At 39.3% G+C, this 25,331-nt stretch overlaps 1 protein-coding gene across 1 annotated transcript in view; it reads left to right on the top strand.

Annotated features, from left to right (window-relative positions):
* Positions 1-3,202: 3,202 nt before the first annotated feature.
* The window catches only part of LOC140240771 (ADAMTS-like protein 2), a 39,008-nt gene continuing 16,879 nt past the window's right edge, over positions 3,203-25,331 (top strand). The window contains exons 1-5 of the mRNA XM_072320543.1: positions 3,203-4,008; positions 21,352-21,461; positions 22,113-22,179; positions 23,716-23,812; positions 24,566-24,720. Coding sequence (XP_072176644.1) covers positions 3,760-4,008; positions 21,352-21,461; positions 22,113-22,179; positions 23,716-23,812; positions 24,566-24,720 — 678 coding nt within the window. The 5' untranslated portion in view covers positions 3,203-3,759. The remainder of the gene's footprint in view (positions 4,009-21,351; positions 21,462-22,112; positions 22,180-23,715; positions 23,813-24,565; positions 24,721-25,331) is intronic.

Below are 25,331 nucleotides of genomic sequence, written 5' to 3'. Positions count from 1 at the left end.
TATCGTTAAAATAATTACCATTCCTGAAGATAAGTTTCAAATGTTTGGAAGCATAAGCGTAACTTGTGGTTTATGGATAAAAGTCTTGGATTGTAGACTAAAAAAAAAAAAACCGTCGTTGTCACATACTGTACTGCGATAACCAGACTTCTGTTGTACATGATGCGGTATGAATATGACAGGTGTGTGTATGTGTGTATGTGAGTAAGATCAGGCGCCAAGACAAAATGACTCGGCCTGATAGTCTCAGCCGTGCCAAATTGACAACCGTAATGTGCCTGACTTACCCTTCCAATGCGATTGTTCAACCGCAGATTTTGCAATAAGCAAAGTGTAGATAATCATTCTTAAAGGTCCTATTTCCCCTTTGGGAGCAGTGATATCAACATATTTCAAGATATCAGTTTTGATGCATAAAACATTGTGTAGGTCACTTGTATCACAAAACATCATGCCATATAAAATTTTTGCAATAGCCTAAAATATAAGGAGATATGACTATTTTTCTCATTAAACCATAACTGTAGACGGTTTAGTCTGGAAACATTTTCATACTGGTTCAAATTTTTACATTGGTTGTTTCTATTCCTAACTCACATTTTAGAACTATTTTGAAGCACTATAATGCTGGGTTTTTGTTTTTATCTGTAAATAGTAGATTATCCTCAGCCTCAAGCATTGTCAAGAGCGATGGAACTGAGTCTGAAGTTTTATATTTCGGCATTAATGTGAACTCGAGATGGTCCTTACCAGGGGATTTTTTTTTAATATATCATTATCATTATTATTATTCAAGTGTGTGTGTGAGCGGGTAGGGCGGGCTGCGGGCTGCGGTCTATGCCCCCCCCCCCCCCCCCCCCCCCCCGTTTTGACGGGATGGATCTCCAGACGAAATCCTCGAGAAGTCATGGGTTTTGTTAAGATTTCGATTTTGATTTTTCTTTTTTTAAGAGTCAAAAGTGTGTGGGGTGTCATGCCACCAGACCGACACCCACAAGTCATACAGCCCACGAGTTCGACATTGAAAACAGGTCCATGAGTCATACAGCTCATGGGTCATACAGCCCATGAGTTCGACGCTAGGCAAATAAAGCTCATGAGTTCGACACTACGTAAAAACAGGCTTAATGTGTCGGTCTCGTGGGCCTTGTTAGCTTATAATGTCGAACTAATGGGCTGTATGACTCGTGAGCTGTACAACTCATGGGCTATATGACTTGTGAGCTGTAGTGACTCGTGGGCTGTATGACTCGTGGGGTGTCGGTCTCGTGACGTGCACCCTGTGTGTGTGGGGGGGGGGGCGGTTGAACAAGTCAGAGAAGATCATGAGAGTCGTATTCCTCATATGGCAGAAGTGCAGGATCGATGTTATAACAAGAAACTGAGCAGGGGGCTGACCGATTTGGGAGGCGTGTAAGGGCATGGTCCCCGGAGCGGGACGCGGGCCTAGCAGCTAGCGGGCCCACACTGCTAGAGAATATAAGCCGAAGTGTTGACCAATCTGCAGGGATACGCCTACCAGTTACAAACAATATTGAATCATTTTACTTGTTATATACTTTTTAGAAGGAGATTAAAGCGACACAAAGTATACACAATATCATGCTGTCATCAATGCTAGATGCTAAAGTTTCCTGTGTCCCTTCAGAATGACTTCAGGTAAAGTCTAGCATTTTTGTCTTATTGCATAACAAAATAAGATTACTCTTCTCTAACTGTGAAGTTAAAACATTTCCCGTTGATGTTTAGGCCTATACACATACATGAGGTGACGCCTTTCTAGAATATCACTGACAGAGACTAAAGGGTGTAATCAATACAACTCAGCTTTAATTATTTACAATAATCACTATAGAATCTAGCAAGCCAATAATATTGTGCGATTCCTTGAGCTCATTTAAACACAATATACCAGAACGTGATCTCAAAATATGCTTTGTGATATATGAGCTGCTTAATGTGACTGTATTAAATTATGCTCATATCAACATTGCCTCAATGTATGCAACAGATTATATAGGAGGCATTATTTCTGTTAAATGGTCTACCCAGCTGAAAAATAAATATTGTGTCTGCTCATAAACCATTACACGAAGAGACCTGGAGGGAGGATGACCTGACAAAGTTTCTGACTTGGCTGAGACTAACCCAAGCAGACAGGAAGAAAAGGTCGACGTCTGGATCTTTTCGACCAGGCACCTGTCAGTCTCTACCCCTTCTCCCACAGCGACAGGTAACGAGCGCCAAACGAAAGAAAACAAAACCCCTCTCCTCAGAAATAACAACAATTTTGGCTTTGCTCCCCTTTCTCACCTAATAAGCAGTGGGAACCAGGGAGGTGATGCTTTGATTCTTCGCCTTCTCAACCTTTTCGGGAAAGTCAAGAAGGCGAGATCCGAGATCTCGTCTTCTCCAGATGTCGGGTCGGGTCAGGAAAAGACGAAATCACATTCGTAATCATATCTCATCATCTCGGACCCGAGACCCTATAAATCGAGAAAACAAGCACATAATTATGCAGGGATAAGAATTTACTCACACGCTGTGTGTAAGAGCATAAGCAGAATATTGGCATTACTGATGTTGGATTTTCTTCTCTTTCTTTATCTTTATTTACAGCGGTTCGACGTCTCACTTTACGAGTGTCTCTTTGAAATCTGCCCCTTGCTCAAGAATTGAAATGCGGTTACAAGGATCAACTCTGTCAAGCTAGAGAGAAATGATCAGCGGGGTCCAAGGAATCTACGCGGCTTTATGTTCATGGTACGTTCCGGAAAATGTAGGCCTAAACATCGTCTTGTGAGATGCCGTGTCACACGTAGACGTAGTGCCTGTCATGTAGTCATTTTTCACTTTCATTTTGTACTGAAGTGCTCCTTACAACGTCTATATCATGATTTTGAGGAGATTGTGTTAGGATATACGATCAGCATATCAAGCATATCATGATACGTCATGTACTGTACGTGTGTCACAGCCAGCTTATGGTCTGTCTGACTGCAGTGGCTCCAGTGAATCAACAGTCTACCACAGGTGTCGTGCTGTAATTGAAGCTAATCTCTGGGCTCGCTATCAGTTGTTTAGGTTGGCTGTGCTTTGCAGTGGACACTTTATGACAAGTGCTCTGTTATTTCATGTCTAATCAAATCTGTTCATATCCTTCCGTTTGTACCTTTCTGTTGCAGAATATCACTCGTCCGGAAGTGTCCATATCATGATCACTATCGACCCTGTGTACTTAGCTGAACGTCCCTCAACGCAACGTGAAACAATGAATGCATACTTGCCATGACTGCAGGTTTATTCTACGCACAGAAAGAGAAGAAAAGTTGAAGAGTTATACTTGCGTGTATCTCCTAGCAACTGCAACGGAGGCATCACACTTAGTGGAGAGGCTTTTAGTGAGTTCGTAGAGGTTAGCTTCACGTAGAATCGTCTAGCAGCCGCCAATCTTTCGTAGACGCCTGTCTGAGGAATGCAAGGTTGATCCTACACAAACCCCCCGATGTATTCTGGACAACCGGACCCAAGCAGGCCGGATGATGCGTGTCTCGTCTGACGGAAAACACACACGGCTAGCAACACGTACAGCACAAGTACGTGACGGGTCGTCTGCGAGGTGCCGCCTATTGTTTTAGCGGTCATTTCATGTCGGAAACCCCATAAATGTCGCACTGCCGAACTTGAGGTTTACTTCGAATCCTTGATGTATGATTGTAAACCAGCCAGAGCACGCTTTGGGATAAATTTACTGGAAATATGTTACTTGGACTCATGAACTGGTGTCTTTTAGCCATTTTATACAATCGACGGCAGCCGCTGAGCACTCTGGCTATCTGCCTAACCTACAGTGCTGTCTGGCATCCGGATCAACGCTGTCATCGAGTTCTAGCCGCGCCATCATTGGGGGAGCTTTGGCGTAGCGACAGAGGTGCTGGTGGTGGTGATTATGGAGATGGAGTTCCACAAATCCAAAGGGGTGTTCCGCTTTCCTACAATTCACGAGAGGTAAATTGTGTTTTGTTTTCTCACCACCAACAACTGCAACAATAACAATAATGAAAACAACAGTTCTATCTGAATTTTGTTTGGAAAACAAAACATATACAATGAAAATAACATCAGTATTGTAAACAATATTAAGTCCTGCTTACGGTACCTAGCAGAATAAAGATATAACATGAAAACAATCCCAAAATTGCTGCAGAATGGTACGCGGCTACACTTTGCCCACTACTCCCAAACACGTGAAAATTATTGTTTTCATGCACCCTGTAGTTGATTGCCATATTCCTCGATCCCATAATCTGCAGTCTGGATTCATGGAAGGCAAGGACCCCACGTGAGGTGCAAGAATGATAAAGGTTGAAGCGATGTGACCCAGGATTGACAGTAGACATGTTGTTAGATTTGTGTCTCATCGAAAGAGCCAGCAGTCGATAGGATACCCAGCAGTCAAGCCTAAAAAGATAGTTTATAATTATGGTCTTTTCACCGTCATATTAAAACAGACACTTTTCAGGAGAAAAGATAGTCGAGTATTGATTTCCTGTGTGTCCAATAAAACTTTTAAAATCAACTAGTGTGAATAGGCTACATAGTTCGCAGCGCAGTGGCAAATGCATGTATAAAATGAATATAATGAATCATGTTTACTATGGGAAGGAAACAAAACCCTAACAATGTCTAATGAAACTGATCACAGAACATGGCTTTACATCACATACACTCGCGCACATACACATGTATGGGCACGCACACGTCCACGTGTGTATGTTCTGTGTAAAATTTTAGTTTTGTTCACTCCGCTCGTATGACGGATTTATCTTTTATTATGATTACGAAGAGATCACCAGCACCATGTCGGTCGGAAAGGGAAGAATGATACGTAAGAGACATTCGAGTTTAAGCAGCGGGATGAATGAATTAACTGTTGTTTAGCGGTAAAAGAAGTTAAATTGTAGTAATACTCTCGAATAGATATCACTTGCCCGCTTTATTATGGTTCATGTAACCAGTGTCACGTGAGCCACGTGAGGAGTTGATTCTCAGTGGGAGTGATTTCAGTTAAGGGGGGGGGGGGGGAGGTAGATACGAAGAACCACTAAATGCGAATAGTTTAACCTCACATGCGATCAATAAATTTCCCTCTGCCACAAAAGAAAACTTTTAAATATTTAGAAGAGAAATTCAAAAATCTGGTGCACAATGTGGAAATTTTCAATAAAAAATAACAAAAATGAATATTCAGGGACAATGTGAATGGCTAAAACGTTATATCTGTCACCTCTTGATCCGCGTGTGCGTCTTCACCGAGTGGGCTGAGTATATGAAGGTGGACCGAAGGGAGAGGGTGTGGGAGAGGGTATTCCGCGCTAGGAAATTTTTGCATTTTGAGAAATGAAATTCAGCGATCTATAGTGCACACTTATGGTTGAATATTTGGAAAGTATTTAATAAAAATACATCATACATGTATAGAATATATATATCCAGGGACAAAGTGAATAGCTAAATCGTGGTATCTGTCACATCTGTTCCGCGTGTGCGTCTTTTCCAGTGTACTTAGTCTATTTATTGAAGATGGACCGAATATTTCCCATCACAACTTACCTTTTGAACAGGTTCGCTGATACAAGATCCATCAAAATGCTAACAAAAAACCCCCAAACAAACAAACAAACAAACAAACAAACAAACAAACCCAAATATCAATGTGGGTATTTCATTGGGCTGGGGACTACGTTGCGACCAGGGTACCATTTCATAAAACTTGCTATCAGTGACAACTGCCATATTTCTGTGACAAATTTGATCTCATCCAATCAGATGCAAGGATTTCAGTAGCTTATAACAACTATGACAACTTGTCACTGATAACAAGTTTTTATGAAACAGGGCCCAGGTGGCAACTCGAGTCTCCCTAGCCGCGGAAGCGTCTCCGCGACGTCTCCGCGACGTCGGGAAGTCAGTCGAGTCTCCGAGGAGTCACGGGAGAGTCGGACATTGTATAAAGTACGACTTTTTTTCGGAGACTCTGGCACTCTCCAGTTGGTCGCGGAGACCCATTGGCGACCTACTGGAGACGTCGCTGGGACGTCTTCATGACTGAGAAGACGTTTCGGAGACGTCGCGGTGACGTCCCCGCGACTTCTGGACGAATGAATTATCATCTAATTTGAAGAAAATTTTGAAATCGACATGGCCTTCTTGGTCAGAGCTCAAGCGACTTTGTGGTCTTTCGAGTCGCACGAGTCGCGGTGATGTCTCCTCCAGATAGATACGCGCTTGAGCTTTAAAAATCATGGGGGTACGCTCCTCGTCCTCCCCACCCCCCTCCCCCCTTCGAGATATCGAGGGGGCACGTACATATTATATATATATATATATATATATATATATATATATATATATATATATAAAGTCCTGACATGATGGTATTATTATCCGCGTGTTGGAATAAGAGCATGAAGACGAGCATGATCTTCCTCATGTTACCCTGAGGAAGATCCGTGCAAGGGTCGAAAATTTGGTTTACAAATAAATGAAGTTGGATTCTAATGCATTATGTCAACTTGTTTGTCTTCATCGCCTATATATATATATATATATATATACATATATACATATATATATATGACATAAGACTATCTCTGTTGAAAACTTTGCTACGTAGGTCTGATTATCAACGTCGGTTGCATATTGGAGACATGGCTGATTTGAAGTCTTCAGCGATTTTTTTCGTTACCATTTTAGCGATTGTATTATTATGATTATCAATAAGATTATATATGAAGGATATAAGATAGGGTCCGTGTAATCGATAGATAGGTTAGATTTATTTCATTATAGCAATATATTTATATATGTATATATATATATATATATATATATATATATATGACATAAGACTGTCTCTGTTGAAAACTTCTCTGCTTCCTAAGTCTGATTATCAACGTCGGTTGCATATTGAAGACATGGCTGATTTGAAGTCTTCAACGATTTTTTCGTTACCATTGTAGCAATTGTATTATTATGATTATCAATAAGATTATGTATGAAGGATATAAGATAGGGTCCGTGTAATAGATAGATATGTTAGTTTTATTTCATTATAGCAACTCCTTCATTAATGACAATTTATAAGAATTTTCGTGCCTAAATGATCACAGATCAAAACGCTGATCAATGGTTAGATAGAAACAAAAATATAATACATTATTGTCTGCATCGTCACATGATTCACCGTAGTTTCGGTCCTCCTCGTATGTGTTTTCCTTCAATTTCCTTATCCTGAATTACATTGAATACTTGCATCTAGTAAATATTCTCACTCACACTCACATGCACACAAACACACACACACACACACATACACACACACACACACACACAAATACACAAAATGGTTGTTTTTATAATAATCATGACGGGAGTTGTCCTAGCGAGATGGAATACCTCTAGACTTGTGTCATCGTGGTCTGTTTACAAGAAGTACGAAGTGACGCTTTCCTTCATAAGCTCGCTATATCATCATAGTAATAATAGTTTTATCTACTATAAGTGTCCTCTACAATAATAGCACTGTTTCCCCTGAGGGATCTGAACATTACCAGGTACTCAATTCCTACACCTGTTTGTCAATAAGGATTATGTGAGTAAAACTTCCTGTTTGTCCAAGGGATGCAGTGAAGGAGTAAGGTAGAATCTAAATCGATATCATTGTTACAATCAATATTATCAATAATTTTGTTCCATGGAGGGTCATTCTCGATGCTTATGACACGACATGAACACACTAAAACCTAAAATGTATCTTCAGTGAACTGCTGGTTGGTGTTCTTTACTCGTAAAGCATGCAATGTCCTAAGCAATCGATCATGGCGCGGGTACTGTATACGGACATCCTGTATTATCTGCGAAGTATGTTGATATGTGGCCACGTATTTCCTTCGCACTATGATAGAATATCTGGTGGACAAGACAGTTCATAGATAAGTGTTATGCCGTGATGCGACGTGATTGTGTTGTTAGAGATCGAGGCACTGTGAGAAAAGAACAGGAGCAAGGCATTGCAAGGCATGTCTCATACGGGGTTCACGGCCTCATGCTTCCGTCGCTTCTCTAATGTACTCGTCTCTTCACCAGATTGTTTCTATCACCACATTCCCGTTTCCTACAACTGTCGCATGAAGACGTTATGGAATGAACGTTAATACCATGGAGCTAATAGCTCCATGCTAACACGGATACAATCATCAACTCTCTTGTATAGTACTGAAGGAAGATGTAGAATGCACACGAAATGAGTGTCCAATAATCGTCTTTTTAAACCAGGTATAAGAGACTCAAGAGTCCTTATCATACGCATACTTCCTTCCTCGTAAGATCCCAGTTCACTAGTCTCGACCCAGGAATAGCATTTGAATGAGGTGGACTAACACAAAAGTTGGTCTATTTGCCAATGGATAGGCCTAATACAATCGTTATGAATCCATTATTCGAGTGTTCACTGAAATTAGATTTATCAATTTTCCATTGTAAAGAAAACCGGATGAAAATTCAATGCCCTGCTATAAAAGTGTAACAAAAAAAAATGTTATCAATGGTTGAATAACTTTATGATAAGTTGAAACTGGGGTATGATTACTTTTTTAAGTTTAAACACAATTATGCGATTGAACGACGTAAAAGGTACAACTTGGAAATTTCAGGATTTTATGTACAAACTATAATGGCAAGTTGTGAGGCGATGACATCATCGGTTCACTCATTGCATATTTATATTGACTGTTCAAGAAGTGTCTGTGAAAATAACCGAGAATTCACAATTTCATAATTTCCCTAATCTTTATTCGATTTTGATCGAATTTTCATTGTTATCGCGTATAAGATTTCACTCATTCTTATAAGACTCAAGTGTTCGTTAATCCGAAAATAGAATTAGGGTCGTCATTATTTCAAAGGTTCGTTGATCCGAAAACGACATAAGGTTCGTTATTCGGAATTTTCGGTAATCCGAAAGTGAAATAAGGTATGTTATTCCGTCTTATATACGCTTTTAGAAAGGATGTTAGTATTGACTGTAGATTTGACTGATTGCAACAACGAAGATTTAGTGATTATTAACGTTAGATGATTACGTAGACTTTATTGTATGACATGGACAGCGCATATAAGTTACAGAATATAGAGCAATTCCACTCCATTGCTCTGATAAATAGACACAAGAGAAAATTTATATCATACGTAAAACCATTGATGAAGTGATTTCATATTGGGCAAAACGTTACGGAGTTTAAAGTTCACGTTTACAAAATTTAATGAGAAATGTATAATTTTTTTCATTGTTTATTAAACAGAATCACACATAATTAATAACCCAGTACATATATCATGACATGTTACACAAGGCAGCGATATGAAATGTAAAACACTTAACTCCAAAAAGAAAAAAAAAAAACCTGATAACCTTTGTAAGCATCAAGTTCGATTCTCCACTTTCGAAAATATTTGTTTGTCTATCTCTCTTCTAAGCTGAACAGAAAATCTAGATTCTTGTTAGGTTTTAGCTAAGATTTAACGCCAATAACAACATAGATTTTGCTTGGAAGTTGCAAATACAGATGTAATATTTCAATAGCAGAAATACGTAAACTGAAAAATTGTCGTCGTGAAAATGCAATAGATGATGATGGCTGGCTATATACTTGAGTAGACCCTCATATACCTCTGTAATGACTGTCTCAATTCGCTTTGTTGTGATGTTCGTTTGTTCGACAACAGTCTTGTACCGAAATAACACACGTACATTTAACACTCCAGCATTTCTGTAGGCAGTCTTCCCGTACATTAACTCTCAATGACCTGTTCTTATTTTTGATACTTAGCAATCCTGATGTGGTGATATACGCAATAAAGAAACGAAATACGTTGTGTCAGGGAAGAGAATCATGCCCATTTTCTCGTCCATTGAGAGATAAGACGGAAATACGGAGGGCGATGGAACACATGCGGAGACGGTTTTGAACCTCCCACGTAGAAAACATTGGAAAGACAAACGTCAACAAACATCGTCTCCTACATTTTACACTTTTGTCATTTTAGTTAAAGCCTGGGCCTGTAGCCTCATTTCAGGATCTTGACTTACACAAACTCTTATACGTGATGGTATTCCTCAAGCAAAAGCGTTGGAAATTTACGAATTCTGAAGGTCTAACACTAAGAGCAGAATGAAACTATTCGACCTTTTTATGGAATTTTGCAGCATTGGTCAAAATTGATAACTCGAATTTGATACTATTCTCTGTTCGATGCTGACGGAGTCCTCTTTTTTCAAGTTTTTGTTTCGAAATGCTCTTTAACGAGTAGGGGTAAAAATATAAAGTCTTTGTATAAGACTATTGTCGTCCTTGAGTGATGGCTGGGTGAGGACATCGATGTCGGGTGACGTCAATTACGTTTTACGAAGAGTGACACGTTGCTATCAAAAGGGAAAACCTCCTCGCTTATGAAAGTAGTCTCGTTTGCCAGACGTCTATTTCGCACGAAAAAAACGATGTCACACACACACACAAGTATACATATGTCATATATTAAGTTCGGAGGTCAGATCACGGAGATGTATTGTAAAATTTGCCCCAAAGCAACGTATGCATTGTCACGACGTTAATGACAACGGCAAAATAACAATTCAGTTCAACAAGTATATAGGCATATCTCTATAAAGCTGGCAATGTGATAGTGCTTAATAGTAAAAAATAAGTATAGTCATGATAAATGGAGTTCTGATAATGATTATAATAATAATGATAATGATAATACCTCACAATTGGTAGACATGATGCACGACTTCAATAACGCTCAACGGGGGATCCGGACCACTTGTACAGTGAGTGTTGTCTGAACAGAAAGAGTAAATTTTTACAAGCAAAACCGGACTGAAAGCGAGGAAGTTATTAAATTTTAAAGATTCGCTAGTTGCTAGTTGTTTGAACAGTTGAGCAGTTGATATGAATGTGCAAATGAATGAGCTAATGAAGTCATCACCTTAATATAAGATACAGAGACTGTACAATTGGTAGGCCTATGTCTCTGGTTTGGGTTCATTTTCTCACTGAAAACATGGAGCTACAACTTACATGGTTGAGATGGGGATTTAGATTTAACTTCTTGCGAGATAATTAGAAACCACTTATGAAATATGAAATAACATACAATTCTAAGAGGAATTCAAAGTTTATTTTATGAAAATCGGTTTTGAAGTGGCTTAGAAAACAAAGTAAAATAAAGTGGTCCTAATAAAAGGTGGGTCCCACGTTTTATTTGAACCTCATTGTTTTTTGGATATCTCATTCATTTCAAAACCAATTTTCATCAATTAGGGCCTAAACTTTGAATTCCTCGTAGAAATGTATGCTCGTTCATATCATTATGTCATAAGAGGTTTCTCATTATCTCACAAAAAATAAGTTGAAAACATGAAGTCCCATCTCAACCAAAACCATAGGCCCACCATCCCTTGTAAAGGGATGGTGGGGCTTCATTCAAATACACGATACGACTCACTCTCTCTAAACAAGTGCAAAAAGGTGAAGCTGTTACGTGGGAGAGCAAGAAGGACGCAAGAAACGCGTCGACGAAGGGCAAAGAGTTTCCTAATTAACCCTGCGTGAACTGCCACACCTCTCCCTCTCTCTCCCCCTCTCTCTCTCTCCCTCTCTCTCTCTCTTCTCAGTACCAGGCAACGCGATGGCTCCTAAAAAGGCACAAACAACATAATAGCACACCTACATATTGAGGCTTATGAAAACATCTCCTTGGCAATAATGTAAAGTTGTGGTGTGTAATGTTTTAAAGGCTGCTGTAACAATCTTACTTATGACGTAATTGGTAATGACGTCATTCTTTCCGAACAATTGTTCAAGGCTAAAAACAAGGAAAAAAGAAAAAAAGTGTTAGTTCAGCGGAGTTTTTCAATTTACTTGTTCTTGGCCCATTCGTCGATACATAATAGAACAGAAAGAAATCACTCAAGGTCGAAGAAGTCATTGAACTTTGACTAAAAATTGCATTTCGCCTGACGCTGCATGTCATAGGCCTATTCAGTTGGAATATGAGGTGTTGGAAAGGGTGCACAATATATAACAAAAAAAGTGAATGTGGTGCAAGGTCAAGGTCTTAAATTTCCAACTACCACTTCAGTTAGCCATGTACAATGTACAAAATAATGGGAAGGTTAGAATTGAACGGAATTACTTGTATGAAAATGATGGTAGTGATAGATCGATGGACAATGGTAAATTGTACTTTGGTTAAAAATGTCATAGCCATAACTTCAGCTGGTAATGTCCAATGCTAATATCATTTAAAGAAGCAAAAACAAACAACGAGTAACCGGAAACAACAGGTGGTCCATTATTCAAGTCAAAGGTAATCAAATGTTATGTAGCTCTAAATGTACATTTCTGGCCATCACTTCCCCTGGAAAGTCTAGCGATAATGAAATTTGGTGTCATGGCGAGAAATTATTTTGAAAGTATAGACCCTATGCACAATCGTTAAAATGAAATCCTAGAGGTCAGTGATTGACTCTATAATGGCTATGAGCTTTACCAGAATGTATATAAAGAACATGTGGGCCTACTTTTTGGAGAATAATAATGCTTGAGAAAACAAACGCAATAATAGTCGATTGCGCGCTGCAGTCATAATGCTCAAATTTAAAAGTAAACGCATTTTGATCTTTGGCCGTTACAAAGGAACAGATGTAAGGATGATTTAAAACTCTTTGATTGGTCAAAAATAAGGGTGAAACAGTTAACCATTATGGCATATTTAGTAATATACCATATTATCAAAATAATGAAGAAGTGAACCAAGGCAGTTTTCGATGTCGTAGTGTTACACCATTATCTATCACCCTAAGATTACGCATTGGTTGTCCGACCGCTTACTGTCCTGAATGGCGAGATGAAAGTGTAGCTGCTGTCTTTCCACCGTGGTTGACCCCGATGCTTAGAATAAGGGTATGACTTTACGAAATGCCAGTAAGTGATATAGCCTGGATTCACATCCTATGCAAGCACATGACACTGCAATTGGTTATTTCCATAAGGGAGCCAGTGAGATTGAATTTGTCCCTAGATTTAACACGTTTTTCGTCAGTGTTCGGAAAAGCGTTAGTTAACATTCGATCAAGTTCCATCTCAGTTTATTGTACTTTGTCTATATCGGCTAATGTACAACGAAATGTTCAAGAAGCAGGATGTTACATCAAGCGATAGCAATTATTGAAGTATTTCTTTTTTTCTTTTTTTTTTGGTGGTTGATCATGTCTTGTTTTTTCTTCACTTTGTCCTACTCAATTTGAAATCATGTTTTCACTGCCGTTCTTGAATTTGTTGGTAAATAGGTTATGGCTGAATAAGATTAAAAACTGCAAAGCATAAGAATAAGCGGTCAGGCAACAATGACCGTCATACGCCATGTATTGGAGATAACTCCCTCTTGTACAGGCCAACCATGTCCCACAGAATATAAAAGCAATAATTGAGGAAGATATTGATATCAGGAGAGGCTAATGCTAATTTCAGTCTTCTTGTGGCAGTATAAAAAAGGCCATCATTATTGTATTAGAAGAAGTTCGCTCTTACGTGAGTAGGCCTATATGGCATGCCTGCCACTGTAAATATATACCGTCACACGACTTTGCAGTTGTCAGAAGAAATGCACCGTGGAGCTAATGAAGTCATTGATACTAATCAAATTACTAGTATGCTAAATATTTTTATGCCTCCGCCACGAAGTGGTGCCGGAGGCATTATGTTTTCGGGTTGTCCGTCCGTCCGTAAGTACGTCCGTACGTACGTCCGTACGTACGTCCGTACGTCCGTACGTCCGTCCGCTTTCGTTTACGCGATAACTTGAGTAATATTTACTGGAATTTTACCAAACTTGGTCCAAGTATGAAGTATGATGGGGCAACGATTTGATAAGATTTTGGGTGAAATCGGCTAAAGGTCAAAGGTCAAAGGTCAAGGTGAAATCATGAAATTGTATCCGTTTACGCGATAACTCAAGACTGTATGAAGCAAATTTCACCAAACTTTGTTGGAGGATGATGTATGATGGGACGATTACTTGATTAGTTTTTCAGTGAAATCGGACAGAGGTCAAAGGTCAAAGATCAAGGTCAAATCCTAAATTTTATCTGTTTATGTGATAACTCAAAACTGGATGAAGCAGCTTTCACCAAACTTGGTCCAAGGATGATGTATGATGGGACAATTAGTTGAGTAGATTCTAGTGACATTGACAAGAGGTCAAAGGTCAAAAGGTCAAGGTCAAATGCTAAAAATGTTGCTATTTCCCCCATATCTATGCAATGCCCGCAGTTATTTTCTTGAAACTTAGTGTAGACATGTACTACTGCGTAAGGATTCTCCAGAGAGAGTTTCATGTCATAAGGTCAAAGGTCAAAAGGTCAAAGGTTAGGTGAAAATGTTGCAATATCACTTTTCTCGCAAATGGTTCAATGTATCTTCATGGAACATGGTACATATGCATGTACTGACTGGCAGGGATTATCTAGGGAATTTAGGGGTCATGGGTCAATAGTCAGGGGTTCAAAGGTCAAGGTCAACTCCTCAAAATGTTACTACTGTATTTCCCTCATACATGTATACTAGTATATGCAATGATTGCATTATTAGTTTTAAAAGTGTTTAATATATGTACATGTATTACTTGATGGAGATTCTCTTGGAAATTTCCAGCCAGAAGGTCAAAGGTCAAAGGTTAAGGGTCAAAGGTCAGGTTTAAATGATAAAAAAATATTTTGTACTGTAATTACACTCTTTCTTCATACCTTGAAAATTATACTCAAAGTTTTTAAACTTATAATAAGGTCGGTCAGAAGTCAAGTAAAAATTTTCAATTCCCCAAATATGTGTACCTGCACTCTTTAATAGACAATTATAGCAAACCCAGTTCGTGGAAAGTGAACATTCAAGATATTTCTGACAAACCTGTTATTTCGATATTTTGCCAGTTACTGTATGTGAAACTGTCATCACACATTGTCAAGACATTGTACTATACACCTATTGGGAGAATCATGCATTATGGCGGAGGCATCAGTCGCCGTAGCGACATTTCTAGTCATTGTATGAGATCACTTCAATTGAAAATTCTCACCGTATATTATGCTAAGAATTTCCTGAATTGAAAGACTATTATTTTCATAGGAAAATTGAAGGGTCATTATAACGTTCGAAGTCGAAAGTGCATTTTCTTTTCAATCTTCAAATTGACTGTGATAAATGGGGTAAAATCAAACAAGATATAATGGTATCTTATTCATTTATCAAAGTGTGACATGCCATGATTTGAGTACGTGCATGTCACATGGAGGCTTGTGAGATGATGATAATTTACAAAATTATAATGATGGGGTAGACCGACACAAACTATACAGGAAAATCTGAAACTTGAATATCGCGCGTCTTTCTTATTCTTTGTACACTTCATCAGAATCTCATGTTCGTTTGATTTTATTTCCATTCCATTCTGTGCATAGATGAGAATGTGATGATATACACTTAGGCCCTAAATCATTGTGTAATTTCTATCAACCGACTGGACGCTCAGTCGGTAGCGCGTCTGCCTCACGATCCTGAGGGCCCGGGTTCGAACCTGAGTCTGGACTGAGCAATCTTGTGTGTAAGCATACCATTCCCTCTCGCAAGAGGCAAAAACACTCTGTCCCTCGGATAGAACATAAAATGGAGGTCCCGTGTATAGTAACAACTCATGCACGTAAAAGATTCAGTCATCGCAAAGAGCAGGGTGGTTAACCCGGTGCTCACATCCAACTGGACCCCATTGAAGACCAGCTTAACGTAGCTGAATATGGGCTATCCAGCCATCTTCTCGGATGGAAATGAACAAACAAACAAACAAACAAACGCACAAATTCTAAAAATCGCCCAATACCGAGAGCCCACACAAACATGGACCTCACTGTCACGAACACATTCGCCCTCACACATTGATAACATACACTTGCTCGGTCTGGCCTTTCAAGGTGGAATGTAGCAGAGAATTTGGAAGCAATCTTATTCACAAAGAGAAGTGGTTTACTTGGAAAGGTTCACTTTGAAATTTCCTACGCTCAAAACGACATGTCACTACACTAACGTGCTCATTATTAGCTCGATAAACTAACTTGTAAATTGAAGGTTCAATATGTAAGTTTTCCATCTATCAATCGAATATTTGTACTGCACATGTATAATCTTGAAGTGTAAACACGGAGTTTACTCCGCCATATGATTACTAAAAATTATTTCTTAATAACATAACAATTAACAATTGTATGCGTTGTCTTTCCCTGTGGATTTTCTCCTTACAGAGAATTTGTCACTACTATTGGTGAAGATTTAGAAAGTAGTTCCAGACGATTATTTGTATACCCGTATGTTTTATTTGAAAAATAAAACAGAACAACAAAAGAAAAACACCCCTGCAAATTATTTTGATTAAAACAATTTTCATCGTCTTTGCACATGCCCTACTGTAGAAAATAGAGAGTCTCTTATTATGACTTAATTTTGAAAACCACATTGTGGAAGCGAAAGTCTGTGTGAGGTCATGCCTGTATGTAGGTAAAAAGCATTGAGAAAGAAAGGTATAGTTAAGCAGTATTTCTGGGAAAGGACAAATAATGATTGATAGTAGAAGCACGCATAAATCCTATATGATCCCAACGATTTCGAACTTCTTTTGGAATCGAAACTTCATCCACTTGACTATCTCTAAAGCTATTGAGGGAGTGCGCACCTGCGAAATCCATCTTCGGCAGACGCACAGGTCTCGCAGTATCAGCGGGCGTGAAGTCGGCAGGTTCCCCCGTTCAGCCGCTCCGTCTCTTGTTGACGTATATGGACGATGTGTCGCTTCCGCTGGACGCTGGTTCACCCACTAAAAAGTGCAATTGCTTTTGATAATATGACTTTCGCCCGTTCGTATCCCAAAATTGATCGCATGCCAGAAAAAGAAAGAAAGGAAGAAAAGGGAAAGTATTTTATATGCAGGGGGAAATGTGTCAAATGGACAAAGAGTTCACAATATAAAGTGTGTAGGCCTATGTATTAAATGGGCATGTGATCAGTATGATTCGACTACCTGGTAACTCCGATATAGGAGTTTTGTGCTGTTTACCACCTACCATTATTTTGTATCAAGTTTCCAATACTCATTTCTTCACGAAATTCTGCCATTCTTTCGTATAGTTCCAAAAACAATATGCGTATAGTTTGAATGGTAGCCGCCACTTGCTGATAAAATGCACATTTGTAATTTACCAATGCAACAACAGTTGAGTGTCAGTTCGTTCTGATGTTGCTGGTTGGCATAAAGCATCCACCAAACATGTTAACGCGCCTCTCTTCCACCTCCCTGGTGATATAAAATGTTCAATCCAATGCAACAAGGATTAGGTTGCGGTTAGTCAAAATGGCATATTTTTTATTTTGTGTAATAGCTTAAGTAACGAATATTCTGAGTCATTTACATACTCTGGAAAAAATAAAGGAGAAAGCTGGGATAACTAGAAACGGAGGGCTGATGGGTAATCGAAATACAGCAATATTTGACAAATTTGAAATGAAGCCATTCCATGTCTAGGATGATCCTTATGAAAATAGTGTAAAATAAAGCGAATAGACGGAAGACAGGACACGCATGGGATAGACAGTCCTGGAATGTGAGGTTTCAGAGACGTTCATGAAACAATGGTATCCTTAAGAAACACGTGAAGATGAACTGAGGCAATAATGTCATTTCACTGATTTGTACGTTGGTTCATAATTGTTCAGTTTGTCGATAGTTTGGCAATTATATTTCTGTAATCGTCTCCTTAATGATCACTATCGGTGAGTTATTGCATCGCTAAATATACTTTTGTGAGACAGTGTGAGAAGGGCGTCGCATTCACTCTGTGTTATTTCTTTTCCAACAAGGCAATGAAAGGTTTGTATGCTGATCAGTGAGAGAATTACGCGATGACGGCATATAGCTTTAGTGATTTATGTATTTGTATGCGATGGTCACCAATAGGTATGACCAAAGTGTGATGTCATAGCCATTCATCGCCATGGAAACTGCTTCTAAACAACCTCACATATCCCAGTGTTTATGCGTGCACCTCGTTCCAACACAAGCTATAGTAAAAGACTGTGACATCATCACTTATGTACTCTAGATACTAAAAGTTTAAATGAAAACATTGTAAAATGTCAGAATACAACAAGTTTCTTATTTTATGTAAATTTTCATCAAAGCTAGATTCCATTGTTCCATTCGATGATCTGTCGACATCTCGAAATAGTTCTCATAGTAACAAAACTGTAAAGTCCTTTGCGAGGTAATCCTCTGTCTGGTATATAAAATGTCACGAAATATAATTTGCACGCTAAACATACATTTTTATACAAATTATTCCTCATGTGTTCTTAACTTTTGACCAGCGGATCCGAAGCTCTTTTCGTATTTGCATATACCTCGCAGGGGCGGATCCACTAACTCCGTAAGGGGGAGGGCACCTTTACAAAATTAAGGGGGGGGGTGGGCACGCCCCCTCCCCCATTTTTCTTTTTATTTCTTTTGTTTTAAAAATAAATTAATAAAGGGGGCGCGCCCGGTGCGCTCCCCCCTGGATCCGCCACTGCCTCATGTTGGTTTTCGATATACCCAGCAAATTCGATAAGTAATGTCGTTATGTTTGTGACCGACATTCCAGTGAATGATGCAGGGCGTGGCGGATCAGATCACTGTGATCTTTATTTTTCTTTTTCCCGCTGATAAATATCGTTTAAAGTGTGCGTCGGATATCCTAAGAACAGCAATGTTTAGGCAAGAAGAATGTTCATTATTTCCTGGAGGAGCTCTAAATCCTCTGTGACTGTTTTCTTTTGTGCGTGGTCGGATGCCATAGGACCTTCACCGATGAGGTGTTTCCGTCATTTCACTCCCACGAGTTTTCTTTTTGCAAGGAACAAAAATTTTGTGTATATGCCTGTTGTCATGACGACGCCTAGGTTGCTTCACAAGGCTCTACATGATATAAATCACTTACTGCAAAATTGTGTTTGTTTATTATTATTATCATTTTCTGTAATGATGTCAGCTGGACACCCTTGGTGATAAGGTATAGTTGATATTGTGTCAGGTTGACATTGGAGAATTTTCGTCAAGAGTCACAAATTTCAATACACAATACTTTTACATATGATTGTGACCGACCTTGTGCAATATCTAACGAAGATTTTGTGAAGTAAATCTTAAAGAGGTTACTCATAATTATTGATACTGCTAATCAAAATGAGAGATATTGTGTTCAAAGTAGCTTCGTTGTCGTGCAACCAGCAATGTAGCCTCTTTGAAATATATCACCATCATCAACACACTGTAACACCAACGTTGAAGCATTATAAGAGACAAATAATAGCAGCGGGCGTTGCGTACCAGTGACGAAAAAACAAACAAACAAACGAACAAACGCAAAGTAAAAAAAGAACATGGGGGTATAGGGATGAAAATAACTGCAGGGATGGGAAAGGGGGCGGCATAGACATTGACAAACGCTCTTATTGCGCTTAAAGATCATTCACTTCACCACAAAGAAGCCCTTAGTATCTTCTTCGTGACCATAACATTGTGAAGCAGATTCCAATCTCATATTGTTCACTCTTTGGCCATGGCTTCTGGTCGGCGCACTCTGTGATCTCTCGGAAAAAAAAAAAAGTAAATGAAAATCTGAAAATATATTGGGATATAACGTTTTCTGTTTGTTAAAGGGACTGTATACTGGTTGAGGTGGGGATTCAGGTTTATAACATTCCTATGTGAGATAATGAGAAACATCTTATGAAATGTGAAAGAGCATGTAATCTAAAGAAGGATTCAACGTTTATTTGATGAAAATTGGTTTTCAAATACCTGAGATATCCAAAAAAATGATAATAGTAAAAGGCGACAGGCCACGCCTTTTATTAGGATCTCTTTGTTATAACCTGTTTTGTATATCTCGGCCATTTCAAAACCGATTTTCATCAAACAAACTTTTGATACCCCTTAGAGTTGCATGCTCTTTGACATCTCATAGAGTGGTTTCTGAATATCTCGCAAAACGTCAAAAGCTAAATCCTCACCTCAACCAGAACTGTACAGTCCCATTAAAGGAGTAAGTTTGTAATATTCTATGACATATCACACCCCGTAAGATTCCAATGGATAATACCTTTCTTAATGAACACAAAGTTTATGTGAAAGCCTTGTAGGTTTTGCTTATGTGTGTGGACATAAATTCACGACCGTGTACATCTTGTGAATGGAAACATTTAGTTTTGTTTTGTCTCATGTCAAATTCTGTGCATGTCCCTCCCTTGGTGAGCCCGAGTGTCGAAGGCACATCATTACTATGCAGGTTATCCGTTTTTATGTCACTTTCTTTGACATGATCTCCTTTGTAGTTACAGCAGAAACTCCATCACGTATGTAGCGCGTTACTGAAACTCATTCGAGGAACAGGGAGATCAGCTGCATAGAAACTCGAAACATTTGAAAATTTTCTTGGATCAAGTGGCTTCATTGTCTGCAAATATCATCTTATCCCGTACGATGTGTAGAAGCATGGGTACAAACACAGACCTCAAAAAGTGTCTAGAATGATTCTTGATATAATTATTGAAGGGCTATTATTTTATCGTGTATTGGGGTGTTGTTGCTCTAGCCAAGAGTGAAATGAAGAGAAGCTTTCGCAGCAATTAATGTTTCGTTCTCACATAGTTGGGGATCTTTTGTATTCTCACATAATGTGATGTTTATTTTTATATGAACATCACTCAAAATGCATTACAATGTACTTATCAACCTATCACTGCACCTTTACTTTCTTTCATGCATCGCAATACCCTCGACGCCTATCATCATACACAACAACCAATGTCACCATGATACAATCCCACCATCAAACCCTTACTTCGACTACCTACATACATACTACTGCCCTTGCTCTATCATCATTCCCAAAACGACGCCATCTGCACAACAACCAAACTTTATGACACTACACCAATTCCACAACCGCAATCCGTCATTACACCAACCAACACCAATTCCTCAATCACCAACCTTCACACCCATCACAACCGTCACCTCCATCGACATCACGGATACCATCATCGCAATGATCTGGTCGTCGCTGCCCCATGTTTCTGTCACCACCTGCTGATGTCGTCTTGTGACCGTCGCCATCTTCTCGGCTAATCGTGCACATCGTTTTCCCAGCCAGTACCTCAGGGTATCTTCCATTGGAGCGAGTACAGGGCGTGGTCGCCATGCACTGCCACATGTGGGACTGGGGTGGAAGGAAGACGGCGTGTTTGTCGTGACGAAAGGTAAGCCTCGTGAACTTTCTTCGAATGCAGTTTCCACAGCCGGAAGTCATTGATCATGCAGGGAGTGGTCTCCTTAGCCAAAGACGGGTAATCTTCTAATTCCACTATGAGTTGTCCAGGAGTATGTGATACAAATTCGTTGTGAACTTTCCAAGCCCCGTTGTAAACTTTCGGAGTCTCCTTTCATAGATGATGATTTTGTTTGCATTAGCTACATGAGCTGAATAACCATGATCGTAATAATATGCATGAGGAAGAGAACCCAAACTGACGATTTTGTACCATCTCTTCTCAATAAGACCATGTATGTATGTATGTATGTATGTATGTATGTATATATATATATATATATGTATGTATGTCAAGTTTAATTTCAAGTTCATTTTCATTTTCTCCATCTCAACATAATCAATGATATAATTATAATGCACAATGTACATGTCTGTGTGTAATGACTTGTGTGCTATCGTTGGAATCAGTTCCTACAATCGTCAATGGTATTCAACCTTGGCAAGTTAAAATAACCCTGTTTCCTTGTAAATGTTTTCATTAAAAGACAGTGAAATTTCGATCGAAAGATCCAAAACATATTGATGCCGGTATATTGATATTGTGACAGTTCCCCAGTCATAATAGCTTTTATTGTTGCAGAGGATATGAAGTTCGTGCGGATCTATGCCAAGGACGACCACAAGAATACAGGCTATGTCGCATACAGGTGAGAAGTTTGGAGCCGTGACAGGTGCACGTCACTAGTTTGACACCCAAGTATAATACAGCCCACGAGTTATACAGCCCACGAGTCATACAGCCCATGAGTTCGACGCTAAGCAAACAAGGCCCACGAGACCGACACATTTATTAAGCGCCATGTCGTAATAACGAACGCGTGGGCTGTTTTTACCTACTGTCCACCTCATGGGCCGTATTCGCCTTTATAGTGTCGAACTCGTGGGCTGTATGACTCGTGGATGTTGGTCTCGTGGAACGACCCCGCCGTGACGCGTCTCGCTCACTTCACGTGAGCATCACGTGATGTCAGATAAAGCAGTGGATTAAACTCGTTGCGTCATTATTCTAACCTTTGGATTCTCTTAAACCTGCTATGCCTCTATTTTTATTTATTTATTTATTTTTGTTTTTGTTTTAGCAGTTTAGAAAACTACTTGATATGAAAAGGGCCGCGAAACGTTTTGTGTGTCTGTGTGTGTGTGTGTGGGGGGGGGGGGGGTATTTGCAGTGCTCGTGTTTGGATGGGTAAAGGGGGAATGTTCCCTCCCTCCCCCACCCCTCTCGATGGGAAGTCATGTGTTTTCTTGTGTGTAGGGGGGGGGGGGGCTGCGATCACTATGTATCAGTATCTTGTCTCAGTTCGTGTCATCACGGGGTGATACCTGATATTTGTATGTCATCCTTTAAACGCTGCTCTGTAACATCAGTGTGTTTTGGCGCAACTTTAAACATTAGTCATTCTCTATCATTGTTGGTTTTCTGCTTGTTCTGACGATCATGACCAATCTGTGTATAAGAGTTCATGGTCACCTCCCGTATGTTCCAACTTCCAAGGGACGTTGAAATCATTCCTCCAATCCCGGGGTACAAAGACACGTTGTTGGCGTCTACTTGTCGTTATATCCGCCGTTGTATGAAGCAGTGTGGAGTAATCGAACAGCAACAATAGAAGCCAAGACCTGGGCACGTGCTCGCTCTGACAGTGCTGGAGCTGTTTGATATGTGCCTTTCCTAAAACACATACACACTTACACATAGAAAAAAAACTACAACGCACAAAAACATGCAGTCATGTGTCTTGCTCAAGTTTAAGCGTCTTCAAAATTGTATAAAATTATCATAGTTTCCGCTAAGAACATTAGAGTGAAGAAGTTAGAAATTATAATTATGTCGCAGAAAGCTGATGATATTATTTTCCAGTGACCTATTCAGATATTTCTTTGCCAGCTCTTATTACCCCTGGTGAAATGAACACTCGTCCAGACAAATTAGATTCAATAACGTGCTCATACAACCATGGCCCACAGTGTGTTTTGTTCCAAAATTGCACAAGTCATATTTTCCAGTAAAGCGAATTTTTCAATTCCCTTGTCATGTAGCTGCCTGGAAGAGATAGGGCTTTACCATTATGTACATTATTGCAAGTGACTTACAGTTTACACACAATTACACGATTGTGGACATTCCACACAGGCAACCTACATTTTCTCTGTGCTTCTCTTTTCTGTTACAACCATCTCAGAATTGTCCATATTCGACTGCCTTTGGATATCGTGCCTCTAGATGTCAAGAAATCGCACCACCGGGCCACACGTGGAGACCGTACTATCCTTCAGAACGTGAGTTCACCTATACGTAGGATTTACAATAATACAACAGTCATGTCATTCTGATGATTTGAATGTTAAGGACCACATGATGTCTTTGGAGAAAAACTAGAATCAAAAGGATTTTGTGTGTGTGCGTATGTGTGTCGAGTTAAATTGAGTTTGGTTTATTTATTCAATCATGGTAAAAAAAAAAAATAAAAAAAAGTTATGCCGTCAGCATTGGTCAGGGTAAGCTGTTTTCATGCAAGACCGTAAAATGATAACATAAGTAACAAAATTACAACACAGAAATCATTCAATCAAGAGGATATAACTCAGAACATGGAAATAATCAATACAAACGAAAACGAAAACAGCGAAACAAAAAAAAAAAAAAATAGGTCTAGTATGCCTCTAGGGATAGATAAAAGTGCCAAACAACATAAGGGACTCCTGACATGGCTGAGAGATGGTAATTACTGACAGTGTGGAATGAAAATTTGATGTTTGATTATAATTAGGTCTAATGATTTAAAAAGGAAATGTGCGAAATAGCTTTTTAGAATGCGCTAAGTAATGTTATTTTATTTCACTGGCACTCAATGTGATATAACATTGGGAAGGACTGTTCGGAGAGAAATTTCTGTTTTCCACTTTGTGTCAACTTTCGTCTACATTTTGAGAGCTTTCCAATATTTAGGCCTACGAAAATGTAAAAAAACGTGATCAATGAGATCTGGTGCCTCCCAGTTTAGGAAAACCTATTTCCCCGAACTTTTGCAGGAGAAGGATATGGGCCATGTACTTTGGCGTGCTACAACGAGGCTAATCGGGGCGAGGTGCGGGTGATGGAACATGATGTACCACTGGGAACCCGCTGTGTTAGGTTCAACATGGGCGTTCTGGAAACGGGGGTCTGTATCAATGGCGCGTGTTGGGTGAGTTATGTATTTGCATTTACTCAACTTCTCATTAGCGTAATGAAACGTTTTCAGGTGCTCTACGCACAGAAATGTATCGTAAAAACATGAAAATTAACAAGACCCGAAGTAAAACGGAAACATGCAGGCAAAAAACAAACGATAAACAGATGTACATGGGATGTCCATGGCAACCCTAAACTTTGGTTTACAAGATAGAACCACCACCCAGCAGCAATTTATCGGTGATGAACAAATTTCACAGATTGAGTCAGACTTAAAAGAGGTTGATGAAATTGTATCATCACAGAGTATAGCTTAGTCAAGCATATCTTTGTTCTTTTGACCTATTGTGGTCACAGAAGACAATTACCCATGACTGCGCCCGAAGTAGATGTGCATGCTGTCAGATGATAGAAAACCCACAGAGCTCCCTTGAATACATGTATTGTATAAACAGATATCACGTAATAGGTTGTACCATAAAACAATGGCCTCCGTCCTTGACAGTCTCGTATGAGATAAGATACAAGCAAAATGTTATGTATTTCTAAATTTGTAACTTATCAATACAAATTTAGGATGGCTGTGCACCTCAACACATGCCAAAGCACTTTTATCATATGCAG

Source organism: Diadema setosum, chromosome 17, assembly GCF_964275005.1.
Source record: "Diadema setosum chromosome 17, eeDiaSeto1, whole genome shotgun sequence".
Lineage (NCBI taxonomy): Eukaryota > Metazoa > Echinodermata > Echinoidea > Diadematoida > Diadematidae > Diadema > Diadema setosum.
Note: the sequence above shows the minus strand (reverse complement) of the source record. Positions and strands in the feature narration are given on the sequence as shown.